This window comes from Lutra lutra, chromosome 1, assembly GCF_902655055.1.
Source record: "Lutra lutra chromosome 1, mLutLut1.2, whole genome shotgun sequence".
NCBI lineage: Eukaryota > Metazoa > Chordata > Mammalia > Carnivora > Mustelidae > Lutra > Lutra lutra.
This window is the reverse complement of record NC_062278.1, coordinates 57207538-57226890: the sequence shown is the minus strand read 5'-3', so window position 1 is coordinate 57226890 and position 19353 is coordinate 57207538. Positions and strand designations below refer to the sequence as shown.

General features: G+C 37.1%; 1 protein-coding gene across 1 annotated transcript in view; it reads left to right on the top strand.

The window, feature by feature from the left end:
• MORC1 (MORC family CW-type zinc finger 1) overlaps positions 1-19353 on the top strand; it is a 177694-nt gene that overhangs the window by 122545 nt on the left and 35796 nt on the right. Inside the window, exons 18-19 of the mRNA XM_047690254.1 lie at positions 11362-11424; positions 12564-12809. Coding sequence (XP_047546210.1) covers positions 11362-11424; positions 12564-12809 — 309 coding nt within the window. The remainder of the gene's footprint in view (positions 1-11361; positions 11425-12563; positions 12810-19353) is intronic.

Sequence of the window (19353 nt, the reverse complement as noted above, 5' to 3'; positions counted from 1 at the left end):
TCCTATACTCCCTGCCCCCCACATACATAGCCTCCCCTGTTATTCGTATCCCTCACCAGCATGGTATCCTTGTTATAATTGATCAACCTATTTTGATACATTGTAACTACCCAAAGTCTGTAGACCCTTAGGGTTCACTGTTGGTGTACAATCTATGGCTGTGAACAAATGTACTATAACATCTATCTACCATTATAGTATCATGCAGAGTATATTTATTGCCATAAAAATACTTGCCCTGTGTTCCATTTATCTTTTTCCACTCAACCTCTGGCAACCTGTGATCTTTTTACTGTCTCCATAGTTTTGCCTCTTCCAGTATGTTATATAGTTGGAGTCACACAGTGTGTAGAAAATTCAGATTGGCTTCTTTCACTTAGTAATATGCATTCAGTTTCCTCATATCTTTTCATGGCTTTAGAGCTCATTTCTTACTATCACTGAATAATATTTCATTGTCTGGATATACCAGTTTATCCATTCACCTACTAAAGTTGATCCTGGTTACGTCCAAGGCCGGACAATTATAGATAAAGCTGCTATAAACATCCATGTGCAGAATTTTGTGTGGGCCTTTATTTTCAGCTCTTTTGTGTAAATACCAAGAAATACAAGAAGTGCAGTTGTTGGTTCAAGCAGTAAGAGTATGTTTAGCTTTCTAAGAAACTGCCAGCCTGTCTTCTAGAGTGGCTATACCATTTGCTTTCCTGCCAGCAGCAAATGATAGTTCCTGTTACTCCACATTTTTACCAGCATTTGGTGTTGTCAATATTTTGGATTTTGGCCATTCTAACAGATATGTAGTGGTATCTTATTATTGCTATTTATTATGTCTTATTATTGTTTTAACTTCTATTTCCCTGCTGACCTATGATGTGGAGCATATTTTATTTTATTTTTTTTATTAATTTTTTAATTTTTTTGTAAACATATAATGTATTTTTATCCCCAGGGGTACAGGTTTGTGAATCGCCAGGTTTACACACTTCACAGCACTCACCATAGCACATACCCTCCCCAATGTGGAGCATATTTTAATATACTTATTTTCCATCTGTGTATCTTCTCTGGTGATGTGTCTGTTAAGATCTTTGGCTTGTTTTTAAGTCAGATTGATTTTTTTTATTGTTTGAATTTTAAGTGTGTGTGTGTGTGTGTGTGTGTGTGTGTGTGTGTGTGTGTGTTTTGGATAACCATCCTTTATCAATTTTTTTTTTTTTTACAAATATTTTCTCTGAGTCTATGGCTTACCTTCTCACTGCCTTGATCCCATTGGTTTTTACAACAACTGAGCTGATTGCTCAGATCAGCAAGATAAGTTTCTGAAAGGAAGCTAGGTGGGCGGAGGGATCGATGAAAAGTAAAGAAGTGGGAGCCATGAGCAATAAGCTCATTTTTAAAGAAAATTTCAAAGAAATTTTGTACTGAAGGAGCAGAGAAAGAAAGTTAGTTTGTAACTAGAGAGTTAGGTCGTAGGGTTGAGGTAAATTTGTGGTTGGGAGAGGTTTGACAGTGTTTCTGGACTCACGAGAAGGGAGCCAATGAAACTGGGGAGACTTTGCAGCAGAGATGAGATGACTGACACAGAAAGATTCCAGCAAAGACAGGAAGGAAGGATCACTAGGACTCCGTTGGAGAGTTTAACTCAGGGTAAGAGGAGGGACATTTTTACCCTCTGAGATTGTGGGAGAGAAGGTAAAAGGGGGGGGGGTCATACAAACCTACTAGTCTAGTTTTGTGTTTTCTTTTTTTCTTTCTTTCTTTCTTTTTTTTTTTTTAAGAGTTTTGTTTTTTTCCTAAAGAAGAGTCAGGGCCATCAGCTGATCGTGAAAGAGGCAAACTTCGTGTACAGGTATAACGAAGATTTGGAACAAACTTTGTCAGGGGGCAAAGAAGCTAACTAAGGATAAGTAAAAGAATAAATCCAGAGGGGATGAGGACCATACCTTTTTTATGGTGTGGGTGTGGGTTCAACAATTACACAAATTTTATCAGCCTGAAATTAATGAGAAGACTGGGAAAATGATCAATGATCTGATTGATTAAGGCTGGGATTTATTATGATGGGTGTGGTAGAGCAGAGCTGAGGTGATGAATTGTTTTTCTCAGGCAGAATGGGGAACGGGGAAGGGAGGCCAAGAGGGGTGTGATAAATTGAAAGAAAAGAGAAGAACTGAAAGAGAATAAAAGTTTCGATGGCTGTGAAGAGCTTTGATAATCCTGAGAGAATTAGAAGAATTGTAAGTTTAAGGAAGTAAAAGGATTCCTTAAGAGCTGGGTAGTGTTTAAGAGATGGAAAGACTGGTGTAAGTTCACTTAACTTGCAATCCCTGGAGTTACAAGGTGAAGGAAATCATGTGATGAAATTAAGGAGCAAGATGAACAGGACTCAGACAGGTAAAAGAATTGGACCCAATATTTTTTTAAAGATTTTATTTATCTATTATTTGAGAGAGAGAATGAGAGAGAGCATGAGAGGAGAGAGGTCAGCAGGAGAAGCAGACTCCCTGTCAAGCAGGGAGCCCGATGTGGGACTTGATCCCAGGACTCCAGGATCACAAACTGAGCCGAAGGCAGTCACTTAACTCACTGAGCCACCCAGGCACCCTGGACCCAATATTATTAAGGATATGGTGTGTCTTTAGTGTAGATTTTGTGAAATTACTCATTGAATGTAGTGAAACTTTCTGGGTATAGAACCATGCAGGGAAATGTAGTTATTCAGAGTGGCTGTCACTGAATGCCTCTTCCGCCAACTACCGGTGTGTTCTTCTAATTATGAGTGAATTTTGCCTTCATCTCGAGGCATTATTACTGGCATCTGGAGGTTATCTCAGTGTCTGGTATTGGCTTCTGTATTGCCTTAGAATGTTTTATTTGCCCATGATTAATGTTGTCCTTCTGTTCAAAATGTAGTTGAGACATTTTTTTAAAAAGATTTTATTATTTTTTTAAAATTTATTTGACAGAGAGAGAGAGATCACAAGTAGGCAGAGAGGCAGACAGAGAGAGCAGGGGAAGCAGGCTCCCCGCTGAGCAGAGAGCCTGATGCGGGGCTCAATCCCAGGACCCCGGGATCATGACCCAAGCTGAAGGCAGAGGCTTAACCCATTGAGCCACCCAGGTGCCCCTAGTTGAGGCATTTTAATTTTTGCTGTTTTTTTTTTCTAATGTCTGAAGTTCAGTAGAAACACAACCCTGAAATTAATACAGAGGAGGAAAGTTTATGGAGTTTATAAAAGTTTTTATTTACTCATAATTCTATTTTCAATAAAACTTTATCTTGGAGCCAGTACCCAAAATGATGCAAACCCACATAATTGAACTGTGTCATACATTGTTACTAGGTTAGGCTCAATCCATTTTGCTGTATCAGGAACAAATCTCATCCTAGGGTGTAAGTATTAAAAGAGAAGATATGCTGGCATTTCCAACAGGAGTGGGGAAGTAGTCACATTATGCATGCAGAATAGACTTGTGACAGTGTCTCAGCTGTGGGGAATAGATGAGCCATAGGCTCTGGGGGCATCTAGTTATCCTTTGAATCATTAATATCTTACTGAATATCTATAAAGTGCTAAACATGTGTTAGGTACTGCAGATAAACAGTGAGTTCGGAAGTTTACAGTCTATTGAGAGAGACACACATGTTAACATATAATTCTCATTGTGATCCATACTATGATAAAGAGAGGTAAAGTGTTTTAATAGGATCCTTCTGGTATAAATGTGGCTATGCAGACTTAGCGTTTTCCTGTTCTTTTTTCTGGAGGACTTCTAAGGGCAACAAGGAAAACAGACAACAAAAATGTAAACTTAAATTTCAGTCATACTAGAAGACATATACTAAAATATTGTTCAAGATTGCTCGAAGCTGTCAAGATAATGCAGAAACTCCACAGGAGGCAGGGGAGAGAAATGGAAGAAAGCCCAGCAGTAGCACATCTAAAGGATTAATATAAATAAACTTAGTGAAGAAGTGTATCTGGAGAGGAAAAGTGATAGCCACTGTCTGCTCTAGCCAGGAGGGAACAGGAGCCCTACTAGACCTACTTTGGTTCACAGAAGTGGTTGTGGAATGCACATGAAAGTACTCAAAAAGTCATAGTTGCAGGGCTGTGTGTGTGTGTGTGTGTTTAAAGAGAGATGAGAAGAAAAGTTTGGCTTGTGGAGTGAACAAAAGAAAACTTGCCCAGAATCCTCCCTTCTGATAGAAAACTCTGACAAAGAGCTAGTCCTGGAAAACCTGACTGTTACATGTTTAAGAAATGAACTAGTGTAACAGCTAGAAAAGATATCCTACAAAAAGAAAAAAAAATTCCAGTAAAATATGAACAAGGCATCATATAAATACATAACATAAAAATAAGATTCCATAATAAAAATTTTTTTAAAGATTTTATTTATTTATTTGACAGAAAGAGAGGTCACAAGTAGGCTGAGAGGCAGGCAGAGAGGGGGAAGCAGGCTCCCCGCTGAGCAGAAAGCCTGATGCGGGCCTTGATCCCAGGGCCCTGAGATCATGACCTGAGCCAAGGGCAGTGGCTTAACTCACTGAGCCACCCAGGAACCCAAGATTCCATAATAAAAGAGAGAAAAAATCCAGTAAAATGTAAATGACATGACAAGAAGCAATCAAATCCATACCTGATGAAAAGTCACATCAAATCAGGAGCAGAAGAACACTGTCTCAGTATAATAAAGGGCGATCTGCAAAAAAACTTACAACTTGGATTGTACTTCTAGTGAGAGAGTAAATTCTCTTCTCTGAAGATTAGGAATTAAGCAAGGAGGTTTGCTCTCACCACTCCAATTCACATTGTACATGAAGTTCTAGGCAGTGCAAGAAAGAAGGAAAAATAAAACACATTCAGATTGCAAATGAAGAGGTAAACTTTTTAGTTGTAACAGTTCATGTAGGAAATCAGATGGAATCTGTAAAAAAAAAAGTGACTAAAACTTGGGAAATGATCTTAGCAAAGTTGATGGATAAAAGGTTGGATGTAAGAATCAACGGTTTCTACATATTTGCACCAAACAATTAAAAACTAAAATTTAAAAAAATACTATATACAGAAGGCATTAAAATTTGTGAAATACCATAGGAAATAAAATAAACATGTAAAATACTTAGGGACAAATTTAACAAAAATATGCAGGACCTGTAAACTGGAAATTATAAAACATTGCTGAAAAAATTATATGAAACAAATAAATGGAGAGAGAACCTATGTTCATGAGCTTGAAGATTCAATATTATTAAAGTGTCTTCTCCGAAACTGGTCTATACACTTCATGCAACCTCAATCAAAATTCAAGAAAGATTTTTTTGGTAGAAATTGCCAACATTTCTAAAATTCATGTAGCGTTCCAACAGTAGTCAAAATAACATTGAAATAGAACAGTTGGTGGACCGACACTACCTAATGTCAAGACTTATTATAAACCTACAGTAATCAAGATAGTGTGATATTGGTATAAAAAGAGACATAGAGAGCAGTGGAATAGAGAGTCCAGAAATAGACTCACACATGTATGTATATTCTGTTGTTTTTCAGTAAAGGGACCAATACATTTCAATGGGAGGAAGAATAACCTTTCAACAAATGTTACCAAAACACTTGGATAGCCATATGTCCCCCAAAATAATGAACCTTGACTCTTACTTCAGTACCAAAATTATCTTGAAGTGGACTATAAGCTTAAATGTAAAAGTCAAAACCAAAAACCGTCTGGAATAAAATATAGGAAGACATTTTAGTGACCTAGGGTTTGGCAAAGATTTTGTAAGTATGATCAAAAAGCACCAGCTCTAAAAGAAGTTTTGACAAATTGGATTTCTTTAAAATTAAAAAAAAACTTTTGCTTTTCAAAGTACACAGTTAAGAAATTGAGAAGGCAAGCCACTGACTGAGAGAAAATATTTATGAAACAATATCTGACACTAGACTTGTATCTAGAATATGTAAAGAACTTTTAAAACTCAGTAAGAAGTCAAACAACATAATTACAATAGGCAATTATTTGAACAGACACTTCACCAAGCAAATATACATTATGAACATAAGCTTATGTCTACACAAAAACTTGTATGCTCGCATTAGTTTTGCTTATAATAGTCAAAAACTGAAAACCACCTAAATTATGATTAATAAGTGAAAGGACAAGTTATGGTCCAATCAGTGGAGTAGTACTCATTAAGAGAAAGGAATGAACTGTTGATTGACATAGCAACATGGTTTAATTTCAGAATAATTCTTCCAGTGAAAGAAACCAGAAAAAACTTTCATACTATATGATTCCACTTAATAAAAATTCTAGAAAATGAAGACAACCTATATTGAGAGAAAGATCAGAGAAGGTAGGAAGGGGTGTAGAGAGGGATTGCAAAGGAGCACAAGGAAACTTTTTGGGATGAAGAATATGTTCATTATCTTGATTTTTATAATGACTTTATACATATGTCAAATCTTATCAAAATATACACTTGAGTTATATGCAATGAACTGTATGTCAATTATTTCTCAGTACAGCTGGAAACGTAAAAATAGAAAGTGTTGACATAGATCAGAAGGAAATTTTACATACATATTTAGAAACAAGTTTTTACTTAGTAAAAAAAAAAGTTGTTTTTTTTTTTTTATGAAGGAAGACCTCAAAGAAGAAATATAAGAACTTGGGAAGAGATGTTGAAACAGCAAGAGACAATGAAAATGAAGCATGATTTGGTAGAACTCAAGGGAGAAATAGAAAAAATAAATCATACAACTGGAAAGAATTCAAAGGCAGATTATCACTCTGATAAACACAATGGGGATATAGAGCAGGGGTCAGTGAACTATTACCCATTGACCAAATCTAGCCCACTACCAATTCATGTGTGGCCCTTAAGCTAAAAATGATTTTTATTTATTGGATGATTGAAAAAAGAAGAGTATGCAACAGAGACTATATGTGGTCCACAGAGTTTAAAATATTTCCTGTCTAGCCCTTCACAGAAGAAGTTTGCTATCTATCCCCTGCTATAGAAGATAAATGTGAAAAAGCAAATAAAATGAATAGAAATTGGGAAGGACCTTTTATAATTACAAAGAAAATGATAATGGAAGTAGGAAAAGGAGATTCAGTACTTGTATAGTTGGAGTAAAGAAAAAGTAAGGTAAGAACACATTTTTAAAGATATAAATCAGGAAAACTTTTAATTAAACACAAAAAATCTTGAAGAAGCATATTTGAAATAGAACACTGCATGGTTAGGGTAAACTATCCCAAGAATAGACAACCATAAGACATATACTAGAAAAGTTACTCAACTGTGCAGAAAAAGATAAAATGTTTTGATAAGTAGGCATAAAGATCAAATCACAGAGACAAAAAAAACCAGGTTGGCTTCAAATTTTCTACAGAAAACTTCACTCGGATGATAGTAAAGTAAGAACTATAAGACCTTCAAGGAAAGGAGGTATAAACCAAGAATTTTATATTCATCATACCATCCTTCAGATAAAAAGCCTACAAACAAATAGTTTTGAAAGCAGGAAAACAAACAAACAAACTCAGGAATCCCTTTTAGAGGAAAACAAGATCAAACTTCAGCCAGCCAAGAGATACTTGAAAATTCTACAACAAGAAAACTGGAATTAGTGATTGACTATATCTAACTATAGGCTATAGACTATAACTATAGTTAAACTATAGGCTAAGCTATATGGAACATTAGGTAGGAAACTGAATGTAAATTCCCTGGCAACGTAGAAATAATTCAACCAACAAAAAAAGTCAAGGATGGAAGAAGGTAAAAGGTAATTTGTTTGCTTTATCTATAAAAAGATGGAGAGATATTGAAGCAATTTAAGCATACATTTTGGTACTGATGTAAATATGAAGAAAGAGAATACCAGTAAACAGTGGAAGAAAAGAAGGTAGAGAAAATAAATTTCATCATCATCCAGGGTAGGAAACTTATAGATACTGTCTAAAGATGGAAAGAACTAAGAATAAGAGTTTTATAAAATTATCATTGTAATGGTATCTCCTTGGGGGGGAAAGAAAAATCCTCCATAGTATCAGAAGAAGTATCCAAACAAAACAAAAGAAAATGGAATGTATCATTAAAAACTTAAGATAAATTTTTAATAAAAACCAAATAATATGACAGCTAATACCAACCACATATATGGTATCAATAAATGCAAATGGCCTAAACTTTACCTTAATAAATAACAAGGAATTTGAGGTTGCCTCACAAGGCAAAGCTTGATTCTGTGCTGTATAGAAGATGCCCATCTGGAAGAGATTATGCTGAGTGAAATAAGTCAAGCAGAGAGAGTCAAGTATAGTATGGTTTCACTTATTTGTGGAGTATAACAAATAACATGGAGGACATAGAGAGATAGAGAGGAGAAGGGAGTTGAGGGAAATTGGAAGGAGAGGTGAACCATGAGAGACTATGGACTCTGAAAAACAATCTGAGGCATTTGAAGGGGCGGGGGTGGGAGGTTGGGGGAACCTGGTGGTGGGTATTGGGGAGGGCACGTATTGCATGGAGCACTGGGTGTGGTGCAAAAACAATGAATTCTGTTACGCTGAAAAGAAATTAAAAAAAAAACATATTGGTTTTTAGGAAGATCAGTGATATTTAGCATTGGAGAGTTGACAGGCCTAGGTCTCTTAGGAAACAGAAAAAAAAAAAGTAAGGTTAAGTGATATTTAAATAATTTCAAGGAAATTTGAAAATAATCTTGTAAGATTATCCCCAAAGAAATTTTCCAAGAGAATAGAGAAATTCACTGCCTTGAAATGGTTCAAAGATGAAAAAATGTAATTCTCAGAAACCACTTAATATTCTAATTATACATTAAACTTGCATTATATTATATATTATATTTCTGTAACATCCACTGCTTATTGTCTAGCTTCTCCTTGCAACATTTGTACTTTAGTTTTTTTTGTTTGTTTGCTTTGTTTTGTTTTTTGTACTTTAGATAGTTTAAAAACTTCATTATTCATGATAAAAGCAAATGTTTACAAATTATATTCTAATATATCTAAAAAAATAAAATGGCAATTCAGAAGGATTGAACATGTGATCTCAAACAGATGTACAAAAATCAAATAGGGGTCCAGCCTAATATTAATTTGGAATTCAAGAGAAAAAAAAACATTAAATGACCAAGGAAGGGCATTAAATTAGACTAAAGTCTTCAGTTTATAATAAAGTTGTATCCATTACGAATCTCTCATATCAGCTAACATCTTGTTGAGTTCCATAAAGCAAAAAGCTACAAATGAAACATGGAAAAAGAGTCAATCATGTTGATAATAGGAAATTTTAATTGACCCTCAACCTACGAATGTCTAAACAATCAATAATATATAATACTCATGTATACATAATTGATATATACTCTCTACTCTCAAAATAAAGAATGTACTTTTTATCACTGCTCTTGAAATAGTCACAAGGATGACTATGCTGAGCCACCAAAAAGCCTGGTGGAGATAGTGGACAGTGTCTATCAAAATTACAAATGCATATACCTTTTGATCCAGAAATTACACTTTTAGAAATTGATTATACATACATAAATATAAAATTATCTATTTACAAAATTACCTATTTTATATGTCATTATAAAATACTGTGTAGAATGAAATGTTGAGAAGACCTAAATGTTTATCAGCAGGTCTGGTTAAATAAATTTTTATATAACAGTACATTATTAGAATATGACGCATCTGTAAAAGGAAATGAAGTTTTTTAAGTACTAATAAAGATCTCTAGGATGTATCCTTTGTGCAAAAGCAAGATATAGACTGTGTGCATAGTATACTCATAGTATACTCAAAAAAGGTAGGGAAAGCTTATTTATAGATGCTTCTGCATGAGGTATAAACAGAACTCTGGAAAGATAAACAGAAAACAGCAGTGGAATGTGAACTGGTCAAATGAAGAATGGAGTAATACAGAGAGTTTTCCAAATATACTTTAAAAAATGTGTGTTGTTTCATGTGGGTATATTATCTGCATAAACATCTAAAAAGAAACAATGTTATGGGGCTATAGAAGATAAAGCATTAATTCTTCTCTGTGGGACCAAGGGGAAGGGAGCAGAAGCAAGTAACACAAGATTATAGAAAATAGTTCAATCAAAAGATGGTAAAAACCTTAAAACAATATGGTGACTTAAGGCTAAAGAAAATTCCGAATTTAAAAGACATTTAAGTGAAGAAATCTATAAGACTTCGTCGCTGATAAGGTGGAGGGTTGAGGGTGATGACGGACCAAAGATAACCTGGCTTTGGTGTCTGGATGTTTGGTGATGTCACTACTCAGGAGGGGGAATGCATTAGAAGTACTGGTTGAAGGCAGGTGCAGGTATAGAAACAAAATAATTCTGTTTTGGAAGGGTTGTCTTGAAAGATATGTGAAGTTTATAGGATGTTCCAAGAGGCTTTCAGGTCTCAGAAGAAAAGGCGCTATTTCAAAATCTGTGCAGGCCATCCATCTCAGAAAAATATTCATCATAGCAGAGCCAACCCTTCATCAGTCAGGACTCCCAATTTTCAGAGTCAGGTATTTACAAGAGGAAAGGAAATGTTGTGTCCCAGAGAATCTGGCCACTGAGCTGTTTCCCACACGGGTGTTTGTGGTCCAGTAAACATGAATGGTTGTTCTACCACAAAGGAGGTCCGAGCAGACCCCGAACCAGGCTCACATTCCAGGGGGAATGAACCTGAGCCTGGGGGTAGGACCTGTATTATTCTTTATCTTCTCTCCGTGTATTTCATGAACATCTCCTCAATTTAACGTGGCCATCGTCACATCAAAATATTAGCTTAAAAGGCACTTCTTTTACAGGCAGAACAAATGCTTCCTCTCTCTGTTCAGCTGCGCCTGTGAGCACAAGCAGCATCCTGGTATCAGGGACACCGTTGAGGCCAGTCTGCCCTCAGATGTGCCTTGACGCTCCAGCCCCGAGCTGGAACTAGAACTAGAGCTATTGCTGAAGGTCAGGATTCATTCCAGATGCTGGGACCTGCACATGCGGAACAGAGGGCCTCCAGAGAAAGCAGACAGGGGCTGTGGAGGCCTGTTGGATATAGTGGTTTCTGAAATTGCTCAGGAGACATCTGATCTGTGATGTTTGACAAACCATTGCATTCTCACCTTACCCGGTCACCAGTCATCACAACAGTATTGCAATAGATCTAAACTACCACGGACCCTTTAAACAGTTATCAGTGAAGGTGTGCAATCTTGAAACTCCATTAAGAAATGAAGACTATTGGATTATTGTAATATTCCAATTGAAAGTTTCTTTTACTTACATTCCTCTAACCATTTTTCCCCCATAAAAGCCTCAGTTTATACCAAATAGGATCACCAAGTCTACTACTACCTGCCGAACTTCAACATCTAAAGTGAGTAATTAAAGTAGGATTCAGCCATTTGTGTCATATTGCCCATATGAGGGTAAGACTTTATCAAGGGCCAAATGTCACCATGGTTAATGAGGCTCAGAGAGTGAAACACTAACACATATTTTTAACTTCCATTATTTTTTTGTCTTATTAGAGTGATAGGAAAAACTTAGAAAATAAAGTAAATAAGAGATAAATAAAATTTAAGTCACCCGTAGTCTTACTATCTGGAGGTGATGACCGTTTTAAATATTTTAATGTATTTTCCATATTTTCTATGGCTATATATACATATATGTATGTATGTAATCATATATATAGAAAGATACATTGATTCAGTCTGTGGATATATATTTGCCTAGAAATATGTTGTATATGCAATTCCTACATTGTTTCTTGTGGTTCCTTTGTGTTCTATTATATTCCTCAAATGTCTGTTACAATCTAAAATGAAAGTTTTAGAATATTTTTTTTTACTTTTGGGGTTTTCAGTTATACCAATCACACACAAACATGTGCACACACATACCGAAAACTACAATTTTAGTTATTTCTTAACATGCAGATCATAGGATTGATAGCTAGATTACTTTTTGCTCCAGAGAACCAAAGGCAAGTAAACTTCTGTTGGTAGAAAGTCAGGAAGCATACTGTGTTCTCAGTCTGTAGTCTTCTGCATCCTCAGAATCAGAAGGTTGTTTTTTTTTTTTCTGTTTTGTTTTGTTTTGTTTTTAAGATTTATTTATGTGGCAGAGAGAGAGACAGCGAGAGAGGGAACATATGCAGGGGGAGTGGGACAGTGAGAACAGGCTTCCCACGGAGCAAGGAGCCTGATGCAGGGCTCAATCCCAGGACCCTGGGATCATGACCTGAGCTGAAGGCAGATGCTTGATGACTGAGCCACCCAGGCATCCCAGAATTAGAATATTTCTTGGCTCAGGCCTCCTTTGCTGAATCAAATTCTGAGTGAGACCTCACGGTGGTATATATTTGCTAAAGCCTATTTTCTACACTTCTGCTTTTTAAAGTTTTTGAAGTGTTTATTATAAGTATCGCCTAATGGATAAGGTTTTGAGGGAAATGATAATTATAAATAAGCTGGCTCCCCAAAAATGAAAACATGTTCTTTGTTACTCCAGGATAATACAATAACTCAGAAAGTCAGGCCTAGGGGCGATGACTTGAAGCAGGGGTCCCTTGCCTCCTTCGAGCTTCATGTCAGCCACAGAGGCTGGAAGAGAAACACAGAAGGGACAGACTCTGATGTGGAATGTATTACAGACACTAAAATTATGAAGAAGTCTCCACAGAAGAAAGCAAAGCCTCAGCAGCCCAGACGTCCAGCCACCCTGCCAGAAAACGTCAGCCCAGCCCAGATGTCCCAGGTGTTTTTCTTTTCTTATCCACAAAATGTATAGTCATTCACTTATTCCAGAAATAGCACTGGGCAAAGGTTCTATTTCATTTTCACGTTTTTAAAGCTCTCTAATTATAGCATGCGTATTGTCAGTGGAGTTTCCAGGACAAGGTCCCAATTTCTATTTTTTTCCTCCCCATTCTCTTTTGGAAGAAACGTCGGAAGGCTAATACCAGCACATCAGTGCACTGTGTGATGCTCAATCAACTAACAGGGCCCTAAGAATGCCTGCATGGGAAAAGGATTTAAGATCTGTTTTGAGAGAAACATATTCATATAGGATGAACCTATAATCTGGAGGATTCTGCATTCAATGCTTTATAGCAAAAATTCTTAGCCAGATTTTATAATAGGTATTTACCCCAGTGGTTGAGGTTCTGGAAAAATGGGATATAATCTTGATAATATACTTAAGTGGTGGGACTGATTTTAACAAATACACCACCCCACAATTTCCAAATGAGTTTTTTTTTTTTTTCAAAAGAATCGCTGCACTTTCATTCTTACAGTATTATTCTTATTTAATCCCTTTTTGAGAACTTGCTCTCAGATTTAGCATATGTTAATAAGAATACCTACAATTCAGTGGTCATTTAACCTATGCCAGATTCAGTGGTGGATGATAACAGACAATATCTCACCACCATTTAAAATCTTTTATAAGCCAAAGTTCATTGCCTACCTCATCTGCCTTGTTCATCAAGTTTGATTTCTAATGCCTTTTTACTATTTCCTCAAATTAAATTTACTCTTAAAGGGTAGAGATGGGCCGCCAGAGAAAATATTCAAATAAATTGCCATAGGCTCTGAAAGCCGTAAACTAATTTGATCAGCAAATATCTACTGAACTTTGCTCTGTGTAAAGATACTGTGTTAAGCATTGTGGGAGACAAGATATTTTAGGCATGGTTCTTTCTAAAGGAATTATTCTGCACAATTGTTACACTGCAGAAATATCTCACACGTTCTTTTGTAAAGTCTTTGGCAAATGGTGTATAGGTTCCTCTAGAAAATCTTTAGTGACAGAAACGTATTACTTCTGGAGGTAGCATTTCTCATTCCTTTTTTTGGTAGCTCATTCTCTTAATATATCTGAGGACCAGTTCCCTCTAATTTTGAAGTTTGGGCCCTAAATCTTTCTTCAAGACTGTAGGGAAAAGAACTGTCTACAATCAACAGAATTATTGGTCATAATTACTTTGAATTATATACATACAAGCTCAAATATTCAGAAGATATTTATTTAACCTTTGCTATGTCAAAAATGCTGCATGTATGTAATATAAAAAGTAGTTATGTCATTTTATAGCCCTATCTCCTTTAAGCCTGATTTCCACTCGTTAACTGGGCAATTTCAAGATTTGGGATTTGTTGATATATTTTATGAGTAGGTTTTATGCTGTAAAAACATAAGTGATTAAGAAGTTGAAGAGTACCTTGGTGTTAAGATAACACATTTTAGACTATAGAGATTCACTTAGTGTGGTGTGTGTGTATAAAATCATCTGTCAAGTGCCACTCAGTATGCTAGCCAACTACAGGGGATTTAACTGTGAGCAAACCCACATACAGTCCCTGGTTGCATTAAACTTACATGGAGACAGACAATCCAATAATTAGACAAATGTAAACTGCTACTGTGGCAGTTTTTAAGGACTTAGTAGCATGAGTACTTATAATAAGGGATTTGATCCTGCCTGGAGGGACTGAATGAGACAAAGTGATGAAAAAATCCTGTGAAAGCAATGGCTGAATTTTTAGGATTGAATCCCAATTAAATTGGCAAAAAGAGAGGAAGAGCATTTCCAAAGGAAATACGCTAAAGAAGGATGCCGGTGAATACAGAGTACCTTAAGAAGACAAGAACGCTCTGGCGGGGCGGAGAGATGGAAAGGGACTGTGGGGTGAGAAGCTTAGGGAGTGACCAGAACCATGCAGGTCCTACAGGCTTTGACAAGGGGTTTTGCATTTATCCTAAAAGCAGTGGGACACCACTGAAAGGAGGTGGTATGATCAGATCTTCCTTTAGAGAAGATTATTAGCTGAGTATGGAAGCCTCTGGTGAATATGGGCAGAGCAGTCAGGGGCTATTAACAGTGGTCTCCTAGGGGAAAACACTGGCAGCTTGGGCTGAGGTGATGGCGGCCAATCAGAGGAGGGGTGCATTTTTTCCTTGTGTGTTTGTCTTGAGGAGGAGACGCTGACCCGTGCTGGCAATGTTTTAGGTACAGAAGGTGAAACAGAGGGGAATGTCAAGGACTACAGTATTTTTGGGCCCTGCACCTGGTTTGATGGTGGCTCTGTTCTTTGAAATAGAAAATTCTAGGGGCGCCTGGGTGGCTCAGTGGGTTAAGCCGCTGCCTTCGGCTCAGGTCATGATCCCGGAGTCCTGGGATCGAGCCCCACATCGGGCTCTCTGCTCAGCAGGGAGCCTGCTTCCTCCTCTCTCTCTGTCTGCCTCTCTGCCTGCTTGTGATCTCTCTGTCAAATAAATGAATAAAATCTTTAAAAAAAAAAAAAATTCTAGAAGGTGCCTGGTTCTGTTGGTGGTAAATCAGTTTGAGACCTCAAAGAGGACATGCTGAGTGAGGAGTAAGGGTAAGAAGAGAAGAAAGACTGGACAGAGCCTGAGGGATTTTACCATCTAATGGCTAGCTGTAGGGAGTAAGTGTGTCCAGGTGATGGTGAAGAAATGATTGGGCAGGAAGAGGACAAGCCAGGTGCTTGTTTCCTCATTAAAACCAAAAGGTAGAAAATGTCAATTCAAGGAGAGTTAGTCAGAGAGGCTAGCTTCTGTTGAAAGGCCTAAAAAAGTCCATTTATTTAATGACTTAGAGATAATAGGGGTGATCTTCACTTGTTGGAATGAAGGGGGTAGAAATCAGATCAGAATAGACTGATTAGCAAGTGGAATGTGAAGACGTGAAAATAGGGGGATGTCAACTCTTGGAAATGCAAGAAAATTTCACTTCAGAAGATACTCTATACAAAAATCTAGAATTGGGGCAGATCAGGAGACTGGAATTCTGTAACATTTGAAAAATGAATTTAACCAAAATTTAAACCTCAACTGAAACAACTTTCAATTACTTGAGGAGTATTTGCCATAAATTTCTAATATTCTGTCCAGTAAGCACACTGGGCATTACCACTACCAGAGGAGGCACAGGAAGTATCATTAATTTTAACATTAGCCTAAGTAGATGGGATTAGGAAGACAGATATGCCCAAATCAATCTTATAATGTGCTCCAAAACCTTGATAAGAGTAGCTCTGGAATTAGCTAATGTTTTAACTTAAATGTACCACGGTTCAATTTTATTAACACAGGTGATTAATTGTTAATTGTTAGTTAATTGCTCTTCCTAGAGAATTGTTTTTATCACCTCCTTGTGTTTCTCAGAAGGTTCCACTTTCCTTATCCTCCACAGCTTTTCCTGAAAGCAGGGCTCCCAGTAAAAATAATAATCTTGTTGTTTCCTACATCTGCAGCTTTTAATTCCCTTTAATGTTCTCTCACTGTCCTTCGTTAATTCATTCCAGCGAACAAACATATGCTAAGCATTTCTGTGGGGCCAGGTGCTGAGGGTGCAGAGGTTGACACAGTGCTTGCTCTCGAGAAGCTGAGCATCTACTAGTAGCCATTCCAGTCAAAGGAGACCTTTCCCTGCATCATATATTTTTCATACCAGCTGTTTCCCATCTCTTCAAGTATGAAGACATCTTTTTAAAAAAATGACACAGAGATCTCACATAGAGACAATATAGGCATTGTCCATCCACTGATTAAGAACTACATAACAGAAAGCCATTACAGATATTTTGAAATGAAGGTATATCTTATGTCCCCACAGCAACATCTACCTAAATTTTAAGAACAACGTGTATATCCACATGAGACGTATTTATTCAGTGTATGGGCATAATTCGTGAATATCGTTTGATTCACTATTGAGGCTTGTAGTCTGCAGCACTCATTTCATACTTAATTTGCCTTATGATACTCTTATTTTATTGTTGTGTATTGTTTTTTAACTTTTACAAGTGCTTACCTAAATCATATATTTCTTGAGGGCAAAGATCAGAAATTGAATTTTCCATATTTCCCACAGAAATTTGCTTCCTTTTTTAAAAGATTTTATTTTTTTAAAGATTTTATTTATTTATTTGACAGAGAGAGAAATCACAAGAATGCAGAGAGGCAGGCAGAGAGAGAGGGGGAAGCAGGCTTTCTATTCAAGAGAGCCCGATGCGGGGCTCGATTCCGGGACCTTGAGATCACGACCTGAGCGGAAGGCAGAGGCTTAAATGACTGAGCCACCCAGGCGCCCCCAGAAGTTTGCTTCTCTACAGAAGTGAAGAGAGGCTGAATGCATGTGGTTTAGTATGTACCAGTGATTGCTGCTAACTCTTGTATATTTCCTGTTAATATCTTGCCACAGGCCTCTTCCTGGGAAATTAATAGGAAGGAGAGTCAAAACCTTGTGCGGGAATCTAAGGCTTTGATTGAAGTTGAAACCAGCAATGGCGATTATCCAGATATAATCCTGGTGAGATAAATTTCATAGGCTAAATGACACCTTGAGATTGATTCGCATTCATGAAAATTAGAGGAATTCAAGAAGCATGTCATATTAGTACCTCAAAGTAATGAAACATTTAATTGAATAATCTAGTTTTTAGGTGAAGAAACAAGACTCAGAAAAGTTAGTTACATATCAAAGGCTATAGAAACTAGTGAAAATGGCCCTGGGACTTATACATTCCGACAGCTAATCATGATGCCTTTCATTTGAGTTGTTAGGGTGAGAAAACTTTAATAGTATGCAAATCCATACAATTTATGTATATATAATATATACCTGCATATATATTACATATAAAATATATATGTAAAACTTGAAGATCATCCTAAAATCTATATGCCCAAATCTATAGCATATAACCCTTCCTGTAATTTATAGCAGGGATCCCCATCAGAGTGTAATTCTCAACTGACTTACATTAGGCCACTGCCAGAAACCCTAGAGAAATCTATTCAAGAAATATAGATGTATTTCTGTTTATTCCCCCTAAATTATGTATCCCTGATTCTAACTTTGGTAGTCACTATCAAAGGCCTTTGTATCTGACTATCCTATAGATCCCAGCAGACTTGCTTTGCCTTATTGATACAGGTGTGAAAGAAAGCCTTTGATATGTAGGAAGAACTGACTCCAGGACTGGCCATGTGAGGAACCCTGCCTCTTACTATTTAACACTGCCGTGTTAAAGACATTGTCCGTTATGCTGTTTAGTGTTCTTTGCACTGTAATTTAAAAATTCATTTAGATATTAGAATTTAATTTCAGGAAAAAAAATCTATTTGGTGCTTCTTTTGTTAGAATGTGAATTGTATTGCTTACTAGATGAGTTCTCTTTTTACTTTGATCGCCAAGGAGCTTATAGCTCACCTTTAAATAAGAATAACTATAGTCACCTACATGGTTGCTGCTTGTTGTCATGATAATATAAGGTAGAGTATTTAGAAAGGGGCCTGGCCTTGCCTGAGTAGCTCAGTTGGTTAACTGTCAGACTCTTTATTTTGGCTCAGGTCTTAATCTTGAGGTCATGAGATCAAGCCCCACATAGTGCTCCATGCTGGGCGTGCGCCCTGCTGAAAGATCCTTTCTCTCTGCCCCTGCCCAGTGCACGTGCGCATTCTCTCTCTCCTCACCCCTCAAAAAAAGAGAGGGGCCTGGTCTCATTATACCTGTCTTTAGCTGAGGTGTCTTCTGACTTCAGCCTAATTTTTGTGCCCATCAGCAGAAAATAATTGTCAGAAAGTACATGGCATAACAACAATGGAGGTTTTACTGTTAATTTTTTTATTTTTCCATTTTACTTTATTTTATTTCTTTTCAGTGTTCCAAAATTCATTGTTTATGCACCACACGCCGTGATCCATGCAATACGTGCCCTCCATAATACGCACCACCAGGCTCACCCAACTCCCCACCCTCCTCCCCTCCAAAACCCTCAGTTTGTTTCTCAGAGTCCACAAACTCTCATGGTTCATCTCCCCCTCCAGTTTCCCCCAACTCACTTCTCCTCTCCATCTCCCAATGTCCTCTGTGTTATTCCTTATGCTCCACAAGTAAGTGAAACCATATGATAATTGACTCTCTCTGCTTGATTTATTTCACTCAGCATAATCTCCTCCAGTTCCGCCCATGTTGATATGTTGATACAAAAGTTGGGTATTCCTCCTTTGAGTTGGAGGCATAATACTCCAACAATGGAAGTTTTATTAAAAAAATGTTTTTGGGGCGCCTGGGTGGCTCAGTGGGTTAAAGCCTCTGCCTTCAGCTCAGGTCATGATCCCTGGGTCCTGGGATCGAGCCCAGAATTGGGCTCTCTGCTCAGCAGGGAGCCTGCTTCCCCTCTCTCTTTCTGCCTGCTTCTCTGCCTATTTGTGATCTCTGTCTGTCAAATAAATAAATAAAATCTTAAAAAAATTTTTTTCATGATGG